Source organism: Carettochelys insculpta, chromosome 5 (genome assembly GCF_033958435.1).
Source record: "Carettochelys insculpta isolate YL-2023 chromosome 5, ASM3395843v1, whole genome shotgun sequence".
Classification (NCBI taxonomy): domain Eukaryota; kingdom Metazoa; phylum Chordata; order Testudines; family Carettochelyidae; genus Carettochelys; species Carettochelys insculpta.
Window position 1 is genome coordinate 16,513,084 of NC_134141.1, and position 23,004 is coordinate 16,536,087.

The following is a 23,004-nucleotide window of genomic DNA, read 5'->3' on the forward strand; positions in this document are numbered from 1 at the left end:
TCATAGGAAACATTACTGGCTATCAGATAAATGTACTAGGTGGGCACATTGAGCATGAGATTGACCCTTCTAGATTGTAGTTCTACTAAATGTACTTCATACACTTCTTTTAAACAGAGGCTTTTGGAAAACATGACGACAGTAGCAAGTACAATGAAGGACTGGACAGGAAAAAGCCTGGTTGCTACGCAGCTGTTCCTAAACTATAAACTAAGAAGCTACTTACTCCTTACCTTCTACACTCATCCAAGGATACAAAGATAACAGCATTGGAAATGAAAATATAAATAAAAGCAAAATAGTAAAGCTCTTACAGCTATGCAGAAAAAGGAAATTAATAATAAATGGCTTCAATAACATGCTATTTCTCTGAGCAACAGTGGAAATGCTACATTTCAGTAATAAGAAGTGAAATGTCACACAAAAGATGGAGAAGACAAACAGCAAATATTACGCAATTGTTTAAAGTCAGTATCAGAATCATTATAATTGTTTTGAAGAAGACATAAGTCAGATTTCATGCCAAGCTTCTTCGCAAGGGGGAAAACACTGAGGAGAGTTCAAAATACTGTATTTATTTACACACACGTAACCATAATTTTTTATATAACAGACTCGCAGGGAACAAAATAACTTCTGTTACAGAGATTCCCACTGAAGCATCACTGCAGTTCCCAGTCAAAGTAAGAGTACTAGAATTAGAACAAGCCTCTATTATATTCATTGCTTTGCATTATATTCTGTTTTATTTTTATCAGCAGTAATGCAAGGAATCTCTAAGTTTGTACCCTGGAAGACAATTACCATGAGGCTTGAGTGCCACAATCTTTGGCATAGATAAGATTAGGTAACCTATAAGTTATGAGCTTAGGTAACCTATAAGTTATGAGGAACTAGAAGTAGAAAGTAAAAGGGAGTTTTGTCCACAATGACATCAGATGACCATAGAATATGAACTGATACAAGCTTCTGGAAAGTTTCAGATGGAACATCTACTCAAAGGTGCTATGGCAACAAACTGATGTATATGGTAATAGGGTGAAATTATAAATATACTAACCTCTAGAAAAAGGACACCCTAGGACTGGTAAGCAGAGGCAATACAAATAAGGAAGTGGGGAAAATCCCCTGTTGAATATGCATTAGACATGGTAACATAAGTGCAACAAACTGGCTCCAAGAGCCGGCTGAGGTAGAGATGTAGACCTTGGGAGGGGCCAGAATGACAGTCAATGCTGAAGATCTAAGCCCCACCTGCTGGGACAGTAGTGATGACTCATGGTCATACAAGGCAGTGGGACCGGACAAGAGCTACAGACAAACATATAAAAAGATGGGTGCAAAAGCTACGAGAGAGTTTTTCTTGCCATCACCACTCTGCAAGAGTTAGTCTACGCTGGCTGGAGAGGCAGCTCAGCCCTGGGCCCCTCTCTGTCTCCCAGGATAGATGGTACTGACTGCTCCTGAGTACTACATTGACAAGAGAACAAACTGACAAGGGGGACATTCAGTCAGCTCACTACCCCGGATTCATGACTGCAGGCAGACACATTGGACCTGCTATGCCATGGGTTCATCTGCTGTCCCTAAGCAACTCTTCACCTGTGTGATTGCACCTGTGTAAGTGTGCAGGAAGGTATGAGTGTTGGTGCGTGCTTGAAACCTTAATGCTGCTTTCCTTTAATCCAGTAGAGACATTTAATAAAACACACAGGCTATGGCTACACTACCCCTTTTCTTGTCAGAAGGGGCATATAAATGTAGCCATTCAAAAATACAAACGAGGCACTGATATAAATATTCAACACTTTATTTGCATAATGATGGCCACCAAGCCAGTTAAAACTGCCGATTTCAAAATAAAAAATAGCCATGTAGCCAGGGTTCCTTCAAAAGGGTGCCCAATTTGAAAAGCACCCTTCTTCCCAAAAGCCACTTTTATTTTGAAATCAGCACTTTCAATGAGCTGGGTGGCTGCCATTATGCAAATGAGATGCTGAATATTCATACCAGTGCCTCATTTGCATTTTTGAATGGCTGTATTTACATGTGCCTTCTGAATGGGAGGGGCAGTGTTGCCTCGGCCATGAGTGTAAAATCCAACCCTCACTGATGTGGCCCCCTGACTAAGACACCTCATTCCTCTCGCACTCCTGCCCTAAAGGGCAGACAAAGGAGGGAAGACTAAGCTGATTTTGCAGACCCCCTAGACTCTGTGGTGGGGACAAAAATGAGGGTTTTGAGGGTGTGGGCGGGGCTGCTGGGGAATGGGATAGGGATGCAGCTGCAGGGTGAGGGTGGGAGGGAAGATGCAGCAGGAGTAGGTAGAGGGAAGGGAGGCAGCACTAAGTCTCAGCCCACCTGCAGTTTGAGAAGCAATGATTAAGCTGAATCTTCCCAGAACTGATTTCAGTATCTGTACCTGCTCTGGGTGTGACCCTGTCTGTGCACTTTGTTGGAGGAATCTTTAGTGCCTGGTATAACAAGACAAAGCAAAGGGGACTTAAGCTGGCAAAAAGAACTTTCAGCATCTCATTTGGCATCCCAGGGTCTCAAACTGACTAGATTTCATGGGGAAGAGCACATTTCATGGAGGAGTCCATGATGCATTTTTCATGGCTGTGAATTTGCCAGGGCCCTAGTAACCTGACATTCTTAATCAAAGCACCAGTCAATCAAGTTATGCTGATACTAATCAAGGTCTACAACATCAGACATTTCAAAGGAAGAATTGCGCTCCATTGTCATATTTTACATTCACATTGTTCATTACAAGCAATAAACACTGCAAAATTCAAATTAACCTACAATATTTCAGAGATCAAAGACAAAAAATATAGTATTTTGTTTTTCTGATAATTTAGTGTTTTTTACACTTATACCAGTAAAAAAAATATTGTTTTTCTCAAGAAGCCAAATAGATATAATTGAGAAAAATAAATTAAAAAAATAAGAGAGAGAGACAGGTGTGTTGTCATTTTTATAGAGTAATTTTACTGACCAAAAGCACACTTCCAGAGTCAAGTGAGTTTAATGAACTCACAAGTTTGGACAGCTACAAATTGGAATTTGTGCACATCCAGATCAAGGCTCACAAAAGATGTTTGAAGACGTAAATCAGTGTTTTAGGACAACCCAAATTGCAAAAACATGAAAACTGAATACAAACTTAGAGAAAGCTTTTCTAAATTTATCTCTTTTTATTATGTTGTGAATTTGGTGATATTACCTTGGTGTTCCTCCAGATCCATGTCAAGTCGTCGAATGACCTCATTAAAATGGTTGATTTTTTCTTTTATTTCTGTCAGCCTAATAATAAATAACAACAAATGGAGTCAAAATGTGCTAATAGATGTTTATCTTATAACAGGCACTATGAATAAACTCACCAGAATACAAATAATAATCTAATAGTAAAGTTACTGTAATTTTAACAAGCATTTGTGTGCCCTCCCCCATGATCTCTCAGTGTACTAAATGCATTGTTTCTGCCTTGTTTTGGACTAAGGATTTGTTCTCTTTGTAAGACACATATAATCACTACAATGAAACTTATTCAGTTTTGTGTTACGATAAGGGTCCCTCTACTGGTTGTTACATAGCTTTACAGAGATAAAAATGGATTATGCCATGTATGTTGTATTTTAATTACTACTATAACAGAATTTTATTTAGACACATAAAACACTGTAGAGTAATCAATCAGATTAAGAAATTAGTATACAGAAAAACTTCTGAATGTAATCTCCAACTATAATTCTTTGTAAATTATAATTTTCCTTAGAGATCAAGAATTCTGTTTAAGCAACTTATCAAATGTTGGTTACTCTGTTTAAACAGAAATGCACAAAATGCTTGTGATTATGAATACTATTTAAAAAACATGAACCATAGTTTCTATGAAAATTAAAGAAGAAATGTTCACTAACTTTTCATAACTATTGTTCTTTGAAATGTGTTGCTTGTGTCTGTTCCACTTTTGACGTGCATATGGCTCAGGCACAGTCACCAGAAATTTTTTCTGCCTCAATGGTACCTGTTGGGGTACCTCGAGTGCCCTTTGCTGCTGGACCCAGCCAACCCTGAGCACACTCAGTTCTTTCTTTCCAGAAATTTGGATTTAGAGTGATAGAAGGGTTGGAGATGGAAAGGACATGTGCAACACATCCCAAAGAACAACAGTTACAAAAGGTTAGTAACCAGTTTTTCTTCTTCAAGTGATTGCCCATGTGCATTCTGCTCTTGGTTATTCTCAAGCAGTTAATTAGGCAAAGATATCAGAGCTCATGTATGTACAGGCTGCAGTACAGAAAGACCAAATTTGGCACCATCTCTTGAATACTGAGTGATGGTGTAAGGAAAGAAGAAAATTTGCACTGTTGACCAGATTGGTGCTGTGATCATGGCCAACCACTCAACGGCATTCTTGTGACAGTATCCATAGAAGGGAAACATTTGGAGGAGGACCAATGAAAGTCGCTCTGAAAATGGGAAATGTAGGACCTGACTGCAAATTTGGAATACAATGACTCCTCTTCTGCTAATGATGGAGGAGCAGTTCCAGATTGCACCAGACACCAGTGCTGAGGTGCAGAGGTCCACGAAGCAGCAAACACTGAGGGTTTATCCTTTGATAGCATTGAAGAGTGAGCAAACACGGATGCATGAGCTTGGCATGGTACCAAGTTTTGTAGCAATCCTGCTGGTTTTCTTGTGTCTGCCAGGACCAACCACATTGACCACAGCCAGCTATACGGGCACCAACAGTGACAGGATATCCCTAGCAGCTGCAAACACTTCTGGTGTGGGCCATACTGAGACAGTGTCAGGACTGTGCTGCTCCACAGATGTGAAAGGAGCTCCTTATGGCTCTGGATGTGATAGAACCTGACTAGGCACAGTAGTCAATGGTGCCCTCTTCTGTGGTATCAAATCAGACAAGTGCTTGGACTTAGACCACACTTTCCTATTATCTCTGCACCTAGCAGATTCTGATGTTGGGGATCTCCTCTCTTCTGGCAGTTGGCTTCTAGTACATTCTCTTAGGGTTAGTGTTGGGACTGAGATACAGAGAGAAGTATACTCCCTACCAATGCCAAGACATTCAGTGCCAAGTCTGACCCACCTCCATCAATAGAAACGTTACCCTGGCTTTGCTATTTTTCTTTTGTGCAGGGCATAAAGTCCCTACAAATTGGAAAGGTTTTCCAATATGAGATTCTCTGTGGCTTGTTCCTAGTGCAGGAAACACTGGGCTTGAAGGCCAGTGACCAGTGCATCTCTCTGTACTGGAGTGTTGACCAAAACCCTGAGACGGTTAAAAAGAAATTATCTAACTAAATACTAATCATCTTAATAACACTAACTATTTACAATTCAATGGAACACAGTCCGCTGAGAGAACTTAACACATGCAAGAGGAGCAGTTCCAGTGGTAATCATGGGTGGTCAGAAACAACTGAGGGGGCTCGGGGTGCCTGTGCCCTTTATACTCATGCAACCAGTCCCTGGCAGCAGATGGCACTTGAGTTGCCCCAGCAGGCACCCCAAAGGGAAAAAAATGTCTGGTGAGTGTGCATGGATGCCAAGACTGGAATGCACAGGTACAAACAAAGAACTGTGGATAGCCACCCTAAATAAATGTGCACATATCAGCATTGTGCAAATATTTTTATTGTACTGCTTTCGTTGCATAGTAATGGCAGGGCCCACTCTGGGTTACTATTTCAAAGGAGTTCAGAACAAAAAGTATCAGGTAAGGGGGCATGGGCATGTGTCTCAGATGTTCTCAAGAACCTCAGCTTTCACCTTTTAAATTTATTTCTATTATAGCTGTGGGGAGGAACAAAACACTCTTTCAAAATGTGACCCAAGGATAAAGAATGCAATGATGTCTGCCTGAGTTTGCAGAGACTTCAAAATAATTGTTTTGTGGTGTCAACTTCCCCCATTCTTTTCAATGAGTGCTAAATCAGATGTCACTGATAATACTTCTATGTCAACATTGCTAATTTCATTACCCATCAAAACATATAAGAAAGAAGAAGTATTATATTATGAATAGCTAAAGAATCCATGGGACTATTCTTGTGGAGGCCTTTAACAGCACATTGGAAGGTTGAACAATGAGGCATTACTGATTTCATTTTTCTGTAGTGGGGGCTCAGCTTTCAAATGTATGGGAAATGTTAACTTAAATCCCTTACCAAAAACTACAATAAGAGAATTTAGATAAGCATGCTCACCTTAACCTCTAAATCCTTTGTGTGTATTCTTTATGATATGCTGCTTAGTTATACAATCAGATATAATTTCTCCAATATAATAAAACAGATTCTTAAAATAAATCCTTCAGCACTGACATTTACATTACATCCCAGATGTACTCCAATAGTGTACACACACACAAGTTATTGTGGCATTTTATTATTATTAAATCATAAATTGCTGGGCTAAAGTAGTCCAACAGTGTGACTCAAAACCTACAAGTAAGCAAAGCAAGCATCCAACCTAAAATATTGTTCCTAATTTATTTTCTTGTCTCTTAATTGTCTCTTATTTTCTTGTCTCTTAATTCCCCGTGTCTTATTAGCATAGGGTCACGTGATTTGGAGTTCAGAAGATGTTTTTCCAGAGTCCAAAATGCTGTTTAGAAGCACGGCCCCCAGGGGGTCTTCCAGAAGGAAGTCCTTCTTCCGGAGGCCCCTTCTTCCTGAAAAGTTTTGGGAAGAAGGGGTCTCTGGAAGAAGGATTTCCTTCCGGAAGACCCCCGCTGGGGGCGATGCTTCTAAACGGCATTTTGGAGTCCGGAAGAACGTCTTCTGGACTCCAAATCACGTGACCTTATTCTAATGAGGCACAGGGAATTTGCATCCATGCCTCATTGGCATATTTCAGGCCATTTCTTAGCATGCCACTTTCGAAGAAATTGGCATGTGTAGAAACAGCCTTAGTGATTATAATCATGATATATATAAAGAATGATTTTGTAATTTAATTACTAATTGAATAACTATAGTAATTTAACTTTACCAAAGATTAATAATAATAGCAACAGCTACAAGCAACACTTCTTTATTTCTCTATAAATACCCTGTTGTGAAAACTAGTTAACTGGAGTCTAGGCAAAGAGGATAAAAGATTTGCTCAACTTCACATGGGAACTTTGTGGAAGAACAAAAAGTAACACTTGGCTCCTAATCCTATGGTCAGACACTGCTGATATAATGTGCAGGAATACTTACTGTCTTTCCATACTTGCTATTTCCTGGTTATCTTCTTTAACCTATAAAACAAATAACAAATGTTTCAATACAGAAAAAAAAATTCAAAGATGATAAAAAGTGTGACAGACAATCTAAAAGATACAGAAAACCAAATGATTAATTTAGTTTTTCTTGGAATGAACTGCAAAAGAGCTGCGTTAAAATAATTTCTCTATAATGACCGCTTTGCTGAACATAAGGGCCGTGTCTACACTAGCCAAAAACTTCGAAATGGCCATGCAAATGGCCATTTCAAAGTTTACTAATGAAGCACTGAAATACATATTCAGGGCCTCATTAGCATGTGGGCGGCCGCGGCACTTTGAAATTAATGCGGCACGCTGCTGCGCAGCTCGTCCAGACGGGGCTCCTTTTCAAAAGGAGCCCGGCTACTTCTAAGTCCCCTTATTCCTATGAGCAGATAGGAATAAGGGGACTTCAAAGTAGGCAGGGTCCTTTCGAAAATGAGCCCTGTCTGGATGAGCCGCGCCAAATTCAAAGTGCCGCGGCCGCCCGCATGCTAATGAGGCCCTGAATATGTATTTCAGCACTTCATTAGTAAACTTCGAAATGGCCATTTACACGGCCATTTCGAAGTTTTTGGCTAGTGTAGATGTAGCCAAGATGGAATACTATTTTTTAGTGGTGTCAGACTTTCAACTACTAACCTTTGTAACCACTCTTCTTCTCCAATACATATTTTAAACTTTAACGCACTATTTTACAGTCCAGTTCTGCTGCACTTACTCACATGAATACAAGCATGCAAACAGCTTCATTTAAATTAATCCAACTATTTATGTTAGTAGGAATTACATCAGAAAAAGTTCGCAGGACAGGGTCCTTAATGAACAAGAGTGCTCATCCTTCTTTCTCATGCAATCCAAAAAAGCTTGAGAAAGATGCTAAATAAAATGAATCCAATCTTCACACACCCCCCACCCGACCCTCACAGTGCTTCCCTCCTGTCCTGACAGGCCCCCTAACCTGGCGTGAAGGTGACTAGAACAGGAGCTGCCTCTGTCAGTTTTACATTCACTGGGAGCTTTGCCCCCACCAGGTCATTTTTATTGGATAGCTACAGATAGATCCCAGCCCCTTTGTCCTGCTAAAAGAGCAAAAAGGCATAGAATCAAGGCAGAGAATCAGACCCAGAATTTCTGTACGGTAATTTTTTAAAAACACTGACTTAAAAAGCCTTGTAAACAGACAATGTAATAAGCACTTTGTTTTCTTGCCTGTTTCAATAATCTCTCCCTTTCTTCCTGTGGAGATCCCATACTCTTATCCTCAGCGATCATTTGATCCCGATGTTCCTCAAGCCCATGAAGTTTTTCATACAACTGTACTGCCTCTTGTTTTACCTGGGAGTGTGCTATTTCCTGAGTAGAACAAAAACACTGGTTAGATGCATTTCCAGTAAGCAATAAATTATTGCAATGCTTGTGTTGTTATTTCGCAAAGTTCACATATTTAATAGAACAAGTTCATTTGGCAACTTACAGTGAAGCCTTTACAAAGAACCATGCATATAATTTAGCTGTCTAAGATCTTGCCCCAACCACATTTTCTGAGCATCTGAGTGCTTTATTAAAGCTAGGTTTTGTTATGAATGTCTACCCTAATGGAACTCCAAAGACAGTTTCTATTAAGGAACCTATATGTAAGAGGAGGCAGAAAGGCCTAGCATGATAAGACATTTTCCTTGTGAAATCAAGCCACATGCAGACATCAAAATATCTAAAATTTGAAGGGGTTGTCAAAATAGTGATGCCCCTAATCTGGAATAAAAGAGGTAACTACTTCATTATAACTGTTGTTTTCAGAAGATGCATACATCATATCCACACTTCGAAAGTGTTGGGGATGAGGGGGAGAGCAAAGAAGTGCAGGGAGCTAGTGCTCCAATGCATGAGAGGTATGAGGGGGAGAGAAACAGCTGGGCATCCACTGGCCACAGGTGGAGCCCCAGCGGGCTGCATGCAGCCCATGGGCTACAGGCTGCCTACCAGTGGTCTAGGGAGCATTAGGAAGCCCCTCTATGTTACTTAAGCACTACATTCCCTCTGCAGGGAGGAGATTGTAAGAAAATACCACGCAAGCTGACTCAATACAGCATCAAAATAAGTGAGACTATGTCTGCAGGGCACCCTAATCTCAAAATAAGCTACACAATTTATGCTATATAAATGGCATAGCTTATTTCAAGTTGATTTTGAAAAAGGCTATTTCTGCACATGGTGCTGCCTAAATGGTGCCACATGGTGAAATTAAGTGTTATTTCAAGGCATCCTTGTACTACCCCTACAAGATCTACTTTTACACTACAGCTATCTGTCAACAGAAGTTTCTGTCAGAAGATATCTTCCGACAAAACTTCTGTCAACAGACTGCGGTGATACTGCAAAGTGGATTGAACGAGCAATCTACTCTGTCAAAAGAGTGGCTGGACTGTCTGGCTGCTCTCTTGACAAAATGGCTAACCAGAAGCACAGCAGACAGGGCTACCGGTGTCCGAGACACCGTGTCTGTTGCAGAAAGCTCCCTGGAACGTCCAGACTGGTTCTTTGTCGACAGAGATTTCACTGGGGAGCGGCAGAATGCTGTCGACAAAAGTGCTGCATTTACTGTTGACAGAATGCCTTAGGAATGTGGATGTTCCACAGGTTTTGTCAACAAAATGTCAATTTTGTCAACAAAACATTCTAGTGTAGACATAGCCAAGGAGAAGTACAGGGATGCTGGAACAGTGTACCTGTTATTTCGAAAACTGTTTCAAGACAACAGGAGTGTTTCTTAGATGTGGGCAGTTATTTCAGGATAGTGCCGTATGCCGACACTGCACCCGCCATGAAGACATAGCCTGTGCATGGAGGAGACCAATTTGGCTCATATATACATCTACATATGTACAATAAAAAGGAATCCTTGTATTGGGGTTTAGAAGGACTGCATCTGCTGTTCCAACATACAGACTAGAAAAGTGGCCACAGAAGGTCAGTGCCATAGTTCTGATCTTGCCTGTTGATGGAATTCAATTCTCCTGAACATCTGTTTAGAGCCACATGCAAGAAATTACTCTATGGCTATGTCTACACTAGAAGCATCTGTCTATAGAAGTTACTGTCGGAAGAGATGTTCCTACAAAACTTTTGTTGACAGATCATGCCTACACACAAAAACGGATCAATTTTTTGATCTGCTCTGTCAACAAAAGGGCCCCCAGTGTGTCTACACAGCTTTTTGTTGATAGTTTTTGTTGACAAAATACATTTTGTGTGTAGATGCTCTGTGACTCCTATCTACAAAACCCTCTAGTGTAGAGGTAGCCCATTAGTATAAAAACAGAGTGACTTTCTTAATACTTTCAAAAATGATAGTTTATATCTATTATGTAATCACTGAGCTATATTACTTAACACTTAGCAAAAAATAAATTATAAAATCACAACAAGGGCATTTTGGTACAATCTAATAAAAATACAATACACAATAAACTATACACATTAATGACCTGAGCCTGCACCACTACAATAGCTGGGAGCTTCACAATTATCTTCAATGAGCTAATTAAAGAGTTACAGAAAAAAAACAAACCTATACTGTGATACTACATTGATGTAGGAATTCTTTTTGCATTTACAAATATAAATAGATCAAGTATTTGTCTTCACACATACAGCTCTTAGAGAGTCTTCCTTTATATTCAGCACATCCAACTCCTGCTGCTGAGCATCTAATTCCTAGAGAAAACAAACATGAAGAGTTTAGGTAACAATAATTACTGGAGGGAGACTTACTTCCCTCTTTTACACATCTGATACCTACTACGGGTCGCCTACCCAGGTGGAAGAGGTGGATGAGGCTTTTTTTAAACAACTAACAAAGTCATGCAGGGCCCCATATTTGGTGGTAATGGGAGACTTCAACTATCTAGATATATGTTGGGAAACTAATACAGCAGGGCACAGACTATCCAGTAAGTTCTTAGATTGCATTGGAGACAATTTTTTATTCCAAAAGGTTGAAAAAGCTACCAGAAGGGAAGCTGTTCTAGATTTGATTTTAACAAATAGGGAGGAATTGGTAGAGAACTTGAAAGTGGAAGGCAGCTTGGGTGAAAGTGATCATGAAATCAGAGTTCACAATTCTAAGGAAGGGTAGAAAGGAAAACAGCAAAATAGAGATAATGGATTCCAGCAGGGCAGATTTTGGTAAACTCAGAAAGCTGGTAGGTAAGGTCCCATGGGAAGCAAAACTGAGGGAAAAAACAGCTGAGGAGAGTTGGCAGTTTTTCAAAGGGACATTATTAAGGGCTCAAAAGCAAGCTATCTCACTGCGTAGGAAAGATAGAAAATATGACAAAAGACCACCTTGGCTTAACCAGGAGATCTTGCATGATCTCAAAATAAAAAAGGAATCATATAAAAAATGGAAACAAGGACAAATTACAAAGGATGAATACAGGCAAACAACACAAGAATGCAGGAGCAAGATTAGAAGGGCTAAGGCACAAAATGAGCTCAAACTAGCTACAGGTATAAAGGGAAACAAGAAGTCTTTTTATAAATATATGAGAAACAAGAGGAAGACCAGGGACAGGGTATGGCCATTGCTCAGTGAGGAGGGAGAAACAGTAACAGGGAACTTGGAAATGGCAGAGATGCTTAATGACTTCTTTGTTTCGGTCTTCACTGAGAAGTCTGATGAAGGAATGCCAAACACAGGGAATGCTAGTGGGAAAGGGGTAGGGTTGGAAGTTGAAATAAAAAAAGAACAAGTTAAAAATCACTTAGAAAAATTAGATGTCTGCAAGACACCAGGGCCTGATGAAATGCACCCTAGAATACTCAAGGAGCTGATAGAGGAGGTATCTGAACCTTTATCTATCATCTTTGGAAAATCATGGGACACAGGAGAGATTCCAGAAGACTGGAAAAGGGCAAATATAGTGCCCATCTATAATAAGGGGAATAAGAATAACCCAGGAATCTACAGGCCAGTCAGCTTAACTTCTGTGCCAGGAAAGATAATGGAGCAGGTAATCAGAGAAATCATCTGCAAGCACTTTGAAGGTGGTAAGGTGATAGGAAACAACCAGCATGGATTTGTAAAGAACAAATCATGTCAAACTAATCCGATACCTTTCTTTGATAGGACAATGAGCCTTGTGGATAGGGGAGAAGCAGTAGATGTGGTATACCTAGAATTTAGTAAAGCATTTGATATGGTCTCGCATGATATTCTTATAAAAAAATTAGGCAAATACAATTTAGATGAGGCTATTATAAGGTGGGTTCATAACTCGCTGGATAACCGTACCCAGAGAGTAGTTCTTAATGGTTCTCAATCCTGCTGGAAAAGTACAAGTGGGGCTCCGCAGGGGTCTGTGTTAGGACTGGTTCTCTTCAATATCTTCATCAATGATTTAGATATTGGCACAGAAAGTACGCTTATTAAGTTTGCAGATGATAACAAGCTGGGAGGGGTTGCAACTGCTTTGGAGGATAGGGTCATAATTCAAAATGAGCTGGATAAATTGAAGAAATGGTTTGAGGTAAACAGGATGAAGTTTAACAAGAAAAAATGCAAAGTGCTGCACTTCGGAAGGAACAGTCAGTTTCACACATACAGAATGGGGAGAGACTGTCTAGGAATGACTAGAAAGGGATCTAGGGGTTATAGTGGACCACAAGCTAAATATGAGTCAACAGTGTGATGCTGTTGCAAAAAAAGCAAACATGATTCTGGGATGCATTGACAGGTGTGTTGTGAACAAGACATGAGAAGTCATTCTCCTGCTCTACTCTGCGCTGGTTAGGCCTCAGCTGGAGTATTGTGTCCAGTTCTGGGCACTGCAGTTCAAGAAAGATATGGAGAAATTAGAGAGGGTCCAGAAAAGAGCGACAAGAATGATTAAAGGTCTAGAGAATGTGACCGATGAAGAAAGGCTGAAAGAATTGGGCTTGTTTAGTTTGGAAAAGAGTAGATTGAGGGGCAACATGAGTGTGGTTTTCAGGTATCTAAAAGGATGTCGTAAGGAGGAGGGAGAAAACTTGTTCTTCTTGGCCTCTGAGGATAGAACAAGAGGCAATGGACTTAAACTGCAGCAAGGAAGGTTTAGGTTGGACATTAGAAAAAAGTTCCTAACTGTCAGGATGGTCAAACAGTGGAATAAATTGCCAAGGGAGGTTGTGGAATCTCCATTGCTGGAGATATTTAAGAACAGGTTAGATAGTTGTCTATCAGGGATGGTTTAGACAGTACTTGGTCCTGCCATTGGGGCAGGGGGCTGGACTCGATGGCCTCTCGAGGTCCCTTCCAGTCCTAGTGTTCTATGATTCTATGAAATGCCACAGAACCTTACGTTGTTCTTGTTATGTATGTAAGTATGTCAATAGGTAAAGACCCCTTCCTACAAACAGTGCCTGGCAGAGCTTGGCTGATTATGCAGTACTGGGCTCTTTCAGAAGCAGCTTCATCTCACTGTTACTTATATTTTGGCTGTAATTATGAGCCATTATCCCCTTTCACCAACTTTTTCTTTGAAGGGAAGGTGTTCATTGAAAAACAACACTTTTGAAAAATATCCTAATCTCTTTTGCTAAATTTTACATAATTGAAACAAAGAATTTTTAAATCTAAGTTTCGTTTTCCCAATAATTTTCACTTATATGAACAGCAGGCAGTCATTGTAGCAGACAAGGAATCAGATATCTTAGGTTCTCCCCTCTGCTCTGTTACTTACTTGCAATGTGACGTTGGGTAAATCATTTATATATGGCTCTTGCAAAGTCTACACAGGTATTTAATTTTACTTTTGTGTTTATAGTGAAGTATTGAAGGCTGTGTCTACACTACAAAAATAACTTCGAAGTTGCTTACTTCAAAGTAAGCAACTTCGAAGCAGAGTATCTACTCACATCCTACTTCGAAGTTAAGCTTTGAAGTAGGGCACCACTCCATTCCCAGGAATGAAGAAAGGAATTCGAAGTTGGTCTAACTTCAAAGTAAGGGAAAAATGTGTATATACACTCTGCTGGCTATTTCGATGTACTGCCTAACTTGGAAGTTAACTTTGAAGTTCATTCCTAGTGTAGATGCACCCTAAGTGTTTGCAGTATCAATTCAAGACCCTAATGTCTACACACTTATTACACCCATCTGTTATATGATAATAATGATGGAGGAGAACGAGGATGATTGATCTTTTGTAAACCATGTTGAGATCTGCAGATGGATAGTACAAACTATTAATTTGTTTACAATCTATTTAATTTTCTGCATTTCATGCACAAGAACAAACTTAAAATGTTGGGAATAATGCTACCTGAAAGTTTTCTTTTAAATTAATCAGATCTTAAATTCTTTAGTATTCCAAACGATAAAGTAGAAATCACAGAGCTAATTTCAGATACATTTTAGACAAACAATATGCCAAATCCCACCTGTAACAGTTTTTCGTTGGTATCCTTCATCTCCATGTATTTAGCTTGATTTTCCTGAGACATATTTTTTATTATGTCCTCAGCTACTTGTTTTTCATGCTCAATATCTTCTTCCACTGCTTGAATTAACTTTTCTTTGCTGTAATAACAGAGGAAAGGGGAGTATTTTTATACCTAGCTATACATCTCATTTATAAAACAGAGATGCTCATTTCATGCTTTGTACACCTGAAACAATCTATTTACACACACAAAACACCTATCTTCCCCAGAATAAAATATATTATAGTAGATAAAACAAGAGCACCATTACTACAGATTTTTGCTTGTAGTATACGTGATACAAATCGTATATCATTGTTGAATAGTAATAGAGAGAAAGCTGTGCTAGTCTATATACTATCAAAACAAAAAAGCACTTAAGTAGCACTTTAAAGACTAACAAAATAATTTATTAGGTCAGCTTTCGTGGGACAGACCCACTTCTTCAGACCATAGCCCTACCAGAACAGACTCAATATTTAAGGCACAGAGAACCAAAAACAGGAATCAAGCTCACCTAATAAATTATTTTGTTAGTCTTTAAAGTGCTACTTGACTGCTTTTTTGTTTTGATTGTATATCACTGAATTTGATTCTTCTCTCCAATATATAACTCACTGAAGTCAACTGGAAGTGTACTCACAAAACAATTGTAGGATCAGACCTATCAAAGGAACATTTTGAACACTGATATAAAGAGGGATTATGTGATAGATTTTAAGCTACCTTTAAAGAGAGATACTTCTCTTATATCACCTTTACATATGTATTAACTAAAAAGGTGAGGCTTGCGAACCATGAATTTTGATTTAAAAATTTGCATACCTGAAAAGATCTGCAGATTTTACTTCTGATTACTATATCCACTTACAAAACAAACTTTTATTTTATAAATTCTTTAATTGACCGCAACTGATCCTTTGTGTAAGTTTCTGCAACGGTTTAACTTGATTTCTCCTATGTGATCTGAAATCATGAGGCCTAACCATATTATTACCAGACTTCCTTATTGGCTGTGGGTCTAAATAAACTTAAGATGACCCTAAGAAATTGCTCAACCTAGTAAATCTTTTGCTAAGGTAGTTATAGCCTTTTCTTTATTTATTTTTAGCTACCTGCCTGGTAATAGAGTACAAAGGTTGAAAACAAAGTAAAGTGATGTTGCAACATATCACTTCTTTTTCATGCTCAGGAAACATACAAGTATAAATGTGCTGTCTCAGAAAAAGTAGAAAGGTAAGATACTTTTATCAAATTTTTCTTTTCTTTTTTTTATTTTTTTGGCAAAACCAATTTCATAATCTTAAGTGTGTGGAAAATACTTTGTTTCTATAATTTGACTATAAGACTGGAAATAGATCATACATTAAAGACATTCTAGGTTCCTCAAGCAATATGAGCTGTTCACAAGTCAAGCCATTACATTACGATTTGTTAGAAGACAAAAAAGTCTTTTGGAAAGGAAAAAAAATCTGATTTTACAAACGACATTTCTTCTGAATGTATTCTTGAAAACTGAACTCTTTATTTTTAAACTAATGTAGGTAGTGTCAAGGAACATATCACTATGAAATGAAAACTCCTAAAAACATGAATAATTGATAGTTTATGAGTTCCGATGACTGTGCTGGTCACTGCACCTATTGACTGACTGCACAAAAGCTGCCTGCTTGGTTTTGGGGTTTGGCTCAGTTCAATAAAAGCTGTAGATATTTTCGCTACCACACTTTTTTCTCTTCAGTTGTAGTCTTATTTAGGTCGTTGGTAATATTTACACTTGACAAAAAACACAGTAATTATGATGAATCATTTGTTTAAACAACAAATTAACATTTTTGTTTATGTTACTAAAATCATCTTCGCTGGACTGCATCTTTAAACTACTAATATAGGAATATAAATTTTGGCCCTAAAATACAAAAGTATTTTCTTTTCTAGCCTTTGAACATGAAAATCATTTGGCTAATTTTCTGGATTGGAGCATTAAGTTCAAATGCAGTCACGGCTGAATGCAATATTACTTCTCAACCTGTAAGTTTTATAACCATGTCAACTAATCTGTTTAATTTTTCCTCACTTACTTAGGCAATATGTAGAAATTGGAGGTGATTCCCTTAGATCAAAAACTTTATGCATTTCAACACTAGTCTCAACTTCAACCACCTCAATATCTCATGGGGTGTGTCCATCTGTCCGTCTGTCTAAATAGATAGCTATCCAACAACCTCATGGCAGAAGCATATAGAAAGGGAATAAACATGGTTTTCTTTTAATTGCATAATAATAATGCAGGTCTCAGTGTACTCTTTGGTATGAAAAATAAAATAGTACAGTAGTCTCTCATAGTTGTGATGAAGCATTAATCCAAAACCCCAAAATTAGTGTAAAAGTCTTAGTTGAAAAAAAAAAAAAAGGAGTTAATCTTTAGTGAGTTCAATCCTTCTCCAAAGAGGAAATTATTATTAAAGTAAACATCTTTACATAGGTTTAAAAAAAGAAAAAAAAAAGAGAGAGAAAATGAAAATTAGTTACTTCAACTCTTCCCCCTTTCTTTCATTCAGGCATTAATGTTCCTTCAGGGATCTCCCTTTTATGTAGGAAGGTTGTTCTTTTTATACTTAGACCCCTTCCCGTGAGACCTGAGCCAAACATTCACACTGCACTTCTAACTGCTGTTGGCGATTAACTCCCAACTTCCTCCCCTCACAAAGAGGGTCAGAGGGGTGTCACACCCCTCACTGGAATTTCAAAATTGCTTCAGTAAGATGACTTTCACCACCTCAGTGACCATGTACCTTATTCCATAAGTATACTTTTGAGAAAAATCAATAGAATAGTACTGGCCCAGGAGGGCTTGCCTTCTGGACCTCAACAAGCTAGTATGTTTATTTACAAGGGGGTCTTTTACTTTGCAAGTACTCCTCATGATTTCTGTCTCCTTCACCATCCTTACTAGAAAATATTTTGTCATTTATGTTGTTTTCCTCTCTCCCATCAACAGGTCATTTGTGTGGAATCTGCAAAGAATTACTCTTCCATCCCTATCACCCTAAGTGAAAATGTTACTAAACTATATCTTAGTAATAACAACATTACTTTAAATGAAACAGACAACAAGGTTCTTCAGCTATTTATTAACTTAACTGAACTCTATCTGAATAAAAATGCCATTACTGTGCTACATGATAATACCTTCTGCAAGCTGGTAAAACTCAAAATTCTAGATATTAGTAGTAATTATATCAAAACAATTCATCAGACTGTGTTTACAGGCCTAAGTCAGCTATCCACATTGTATTTAAATAATAACAAAATAGCTCAGATAGAGTCTGATACATTTACAGTGCTGAAAAACCTGATGGTTTTGAGTCTACGAGACAATTTGTTGGAGGACTTAAATATAGAAGCATCATTTAAACCAGTTACAATTGCCTTAAATGGAAATCCATGGAACTGTTCTTGTGGCCTGCTCCATTTACAGAAATGGTTGAAAACCTCAGATGTGAGGCTGGGTGAGTTTTGAAAGTGGTAGCCATAAGACCAATACAATACTTACAAAAGTAATGCCTCAAGAGTACAGTACTTGTTTCTCTCTAATCAATGACCATTAACTTGATCTTATCTGGGCTGAGCTTCATCCAGATTGCCATTATGTATAAAATATGATTTAACACTGTGAATCAATAATAAAGCTAACTTACATTAAACAATTTCTCACACTGCAGCACAGATCCTATAAATCGCTGATGACCTTTTTATTATTCATACTTTCAGAATATGAAAATGACACTGTGTGCGCTTATCCAGATGTCTGGAACACATCTTCTATCAAGATAGTACCTATCCAAAAATTTGATTGTGACTCAAGAAAAGCTTCTATAGCAACAACTACACCTTCTACATCTATCGTTAGCCCTAAAATCATTGCCATTTTAACCTCCTCTCTGAACTCTTCCAATAATATGAGGAGCAATGCATCACATCCAGGTGATGTACTGATGTTTCATGTTAATGCTTCATAAGAGCACCATCTAATACTAGTGGTATGAAACATTTCTTCAAAATAAGCCAGAGATATGGGGACTGCTGTGCTCCTAAGCAAAAAAACACAGTGCTGATGTTATATGGAATTTAAGTCATACTTAACTTTATCAGGAGCTCAAAACTGACCTGAATTATAATTCCATTAGGGAATATTGTAAAATAAAATCTATAAGCTGATGCTGTGAGAAGATCTGCAGTTCAAATAAAGATCCAAGTGTTTGTATTTTAAATGAACCACCATCCAGCCACCCAGTTACATCGCTCAATCTTCTACCCCTGAAACAGGCTCCTTCCTATTTTTCTTCTTGGTATGTAAACAAGGTCTACTTATTTACTTATCTATACCTTTATGCCTGACCCAGGTGTTTTCAGTGGGAAGGCATACTGACTGTTCCAACTCTACCCCACTAAAAACTTGAATGAGCCACATTCTCTGCCGCTGGTGTCCATTTTGAACCCCACTCCCTGTTTTGGTACCCTTCCTCTCCTTTTTTACCTGCAATTAATTCTCCAGTTCATCCTCCTTTCAAATGATTTTGTTCCCCTGCCTTTTCCCACTCAGAGTAGCTGCTCCACTACCTACTCCTGAGCCCATCATTCCTCTGAATAAAGAGAACAATAGGAAAAATAAGTGACTGAAGTGGGAGGAAGGGACAGCAATTGTTGGAAAATTTTAAAACTAAGAGACCAGCAGTCACAAAATCCCCTTGGATACATCATCTGCCATAATTCACTGGATACTAGCCAGCACTGTGAACACACAAGGTAGATTTGCAAATAGGGATTATTGGTAGCTATCGTCTCTTGGGATTTTCATCATCAAGAAAAAATCTCTCTGGAGAGATGTACAAAGAGAAAAAGTTAAAAAGCAACTACCTGGGTGATGATATTCTAGAGGGCAATCATGTCAGCTTGAAGCTGGAAAACTAAAGTCAATTATGTGTTCTATTGCCCTATTCCAGGGATGTACCTAAAGTTCACTGAATATTTGAATAATGATTCATGGAATGTGTCCAGAACATTCCAACAGATCTTCAGTTCTGAAAAGAAGTTATTTATTTAAACTTGGTCACACAGCACATTCTGATCACCCAGAGGGTAAAAAGATGGACGTAGGCACCCACATTTAAAAAAGTTTGTTATAAAAAGTTAGTTCCCAGTTCAGATTTTGGATGCCCAAATACTTAGTATTCTATTGATACTTTACAAAGGCTGTGTCTACACTAGCTCTTAACTTCGAAGGGAGCATGGTAAGTAGGGTGTCAGGAGATCATTAATGAAGTGCTGTGGTGCATGTTCAGTGCTTCATAAAGCAAATTCTCCCTGGCGGCAACTTCGAAGTGTTAAACTTCCAAGTGCCAGCTTCCGTGTAGCCACAGCTTAACCGCTGGTACTTCGAAGTGTCTGGGCTACTTTGAAGTCCCTTTGAGGAGTAAAGGGACTTTGAAGTAGCCCGGGCACTTCGAAGTACCAGCGCGTTAGCCGCAGCTACACAGAAGCTGGCACTTCGTAGTTAACACTTCCAAGTTGCAGCGGGGGAGAATTAGCTTAATGAAGTGTTGCACATGCACTGCAACACTTCATTAATAATCTCCCAACTCCCTATTTACCATGCTCCCTTCGAAGTTGGGAGCTAGTGTAGACACAGCCAAAGCGTCTCAAAAATTCCTCTTGGACTTTGTTTCCATGAGTCCCTTATCCGGCCACAGAGCAATTAATATCACAGGTCTTTTCAGTATTATGTGAGGAGTTGTTTGTTTTGGGTTAGAATATTGAATCTGATGTGATTTTACTTTCTTTTGTATTCTTAAAGGTTCTCTACCTCTTGGCAAAAGTTGGGCCTTTCTCACAGGCGTTTTGGTGTTTGCCCTAAGCACTTCACTACTGATTTTTATTGCCACAAAATTCCCAGTGTGGTACTACTACTTGATCAGCTACCATCACCGTCATCTGGAAGAGTATGAACCAGAAACATTTGAACAGGAGTTTACAAGTGATCTGAGCACTTTTCCACCAACAAACACCAGTGAGCAAGATTCCATTGTAGTATTTGAACAAACTCATACATTTGTACCTGATGAGGATGGATTTATTGAAGACAAATATATAGATTATTCTGGATCAACTGAGGAGGTCTAAATTCCTATATAATGAATGTTAATTTGAGTTTTCAATAGCTGATTACATAGGATCAATCCATCCAAAATCTTGTATATAAATATTTCTATGTCACAAATATCACAGATTGAAATAAAAGCTCTCAATCTCTCTCCTTTGGACAAATGTGTGGTACATGTTGTATTAAACGTAGAAAAAAGACATTTGGTGATGTGCATGCACTACCACAATAACAAATATTTCAAAGTATATAAACATGTCCTCCATATGTCTGATACTAAAATCTCACTGTTTGATTATAATGGGGAAAAATAATACCTAGTCCTTATATAATATTTTTCACCGGTAGATCTCAAAACTTTTTGCAAAGGTAGCATTATTTTACCTCTGTTTTACAGTCAGGAACTGAGGTAAAGAGTGGGGAAATGACATGTCCATGTCACTCAGCAGGCCGCTGGTAAAAGTGGGACTTTAAGCCCCAAATCCCAATTCAACTCTCTGGCCACTATGCAAAACTAAAACATTGACTAGAGCATCTAGGATCTTCTATCAAAGCCATATTCAGTTTTATTTATTCAGAATCCAAAAGTTTTGTTTGAGTAAACAAAACAAAATAGTGTCCCATCTCATTCTGCACATCATTTAAATGCATCCAGGAACAAATTACCATTTTCACATACCAAAATGTCTTTTTATGTTAACTCACTGTTGCCTAATGTCTTTTTCATTAACATTTTATGAACCTCTGAAAACTGCCAATGCAGTACACATTTTTAACCACTTAAAACAATTAGAAATTTAAGATTTTAAACTGCAGGTACATTAATGTTACCTAGATTTTCATATATTCTTAAAATTGGGTTCTTTGAGACATAGGAAAACATTTTATTTAAGGAATAATTTACAGTGAATGAGAAAATAGACATAACTTTTGATATTAGAAAATATATTTTTTATTGTTTCACATAAGTATTCATAAAATACGATGCAAATTCCTCCACATTTTTAGTTTTTGATTAAACTTTTAAAATCACAAAATATTTACACAAAATAAAAAACAAGACTTGAAGCATTAATGGCCCAAATCTATTCTCACATAAATCCACTGGAAACAACCTTATGTTTCAGGCATTTATGGAGGAAGATCTGGAACCCACTGTAAAAGTAAATATACTACAAAAGCTTTAATGTACTTATAAAACAGTCAGCAGGTAGGTGGGCATATTTAGTGTATTTAGATATCATTAAACTAATTTTAATTGTGTTATGATGGCTATAACAGCATTTGCATGTTTCTGTCAGGAAGCCAGACTAACTTTAAAACAATCTTGATGAAACAAAATGCTGTCAAAGAACAAAATGTTTATTTTTAAAGGAGACACAAACTCTTACATAATGTTCTTTCAAATAGCTTAATTTTTGTTGTACTAATGTCATTTAATTACAATATTTACTCAATGAACACAGATGCAGTAGTGACAGCCCTGTATGATTACTGACCAGACGATTTCTGATTGACTTAGAGAACAAACACATTATATGTTTTAGCTAATCAGATATAAATTTTATTAAAACATATCAAAACGATATTTTAAGTATACTTTAAAAAGTACTTTTAAAATGTTGAATGAGTTACTGAAGTTTTACTCTTTATGAACTTTATTCAGTGTCACTCATAGAACACACATCCAGATCTAAAATGATATTTTTAATTAAAAATTGTTTGATCAATTAGATTACTTCTTCAGTCTCTGTCATTTTACTAGGTTTGTTAATGTTAAAATTCAATTTTCTGAAATTTGATGTACTTACCCTTGTCTCTCTGTAAAAATTATATCAATACTCTGAGCTTCCCGGTCATTTTGAGTTTTTAGCTGTTTTTAAAAAAAAATCAGAAACTAGTAACTGATTTTTGCATAAAAAGATACTTGCCATAATGAACAAATAAGCACTATGTTGTCACCTAAGGTTATACATGCATTTGAATGAACAACAGCAACGAAAGACCAGAATGGAGATGGGAAGGAATAACAGCAGCCTTTTACACCAAAGGCCTATCTGATGTCGCAAAGATGGATTAAGTAACT

General features: G+C 37.9%; 2 protein-coding genes across 3 annotated transcripts in view; one reads left to right on the forward strand and one right to left on the reverse strand.

Moving 5' to 3' along the window:
- The window catches only part of IFT74 (intraflagellar transport 74), a 59,346-nt gene that overhangs the window by 21,255 nt on the left and 15,087 nt on the right, over positions 1-23,004 (reverse strand). For both annotated transcript variants that reach the window (XM_074994051.1, XM_074994050.1), the window contains exons 8-13: positions 22,730-22,791; positions 14,714-14,852; positions 10,946-11,008; positions 8,504-8,647; positions 7,245-7,285; positions 3,230-3,309 (exon numbers count right to left, since the gene is read on the reverse strand). In XM_074994051.1, the coding sequence (XP_074850152.1) occupies positions 3,230-3,309; positions 7,245-7,285; positions 8,504-8,647; positions 10,946-11,008; positions 14,714-14,852; positions 22,730-22,791 (529 nt within the window). The remainder of the gene's footprint in view (positions 1-3,229; positions 3,310-7,244; positions 7,286-8,503; positions 8,648-10,945; positions 11,009-14,713; positions 14,853-22,729; positions 22,792-23,004) is intronic.
- Positions 15,948-21,063, forward strand: LRRC19 (leucine rich repeat containing 19). The gene is made up of 5 exons (XM_074994049.1): positions 15,948-15,991; positions 16,694-16,786; positions 17,757-18,267; positions 18,530-18,742; positions 20,613-21,063. Exons 1-5 carry the CDS (start codon positions 15,965-15,967, stop codon positions 20,936-20,938), a joined length of 1,170 nt encoding a protein of 389 aa, XP_074850150.1. The 5' UTR covers positions 15,948-15,964; the 3' UTR covers positions 20,939-21,063.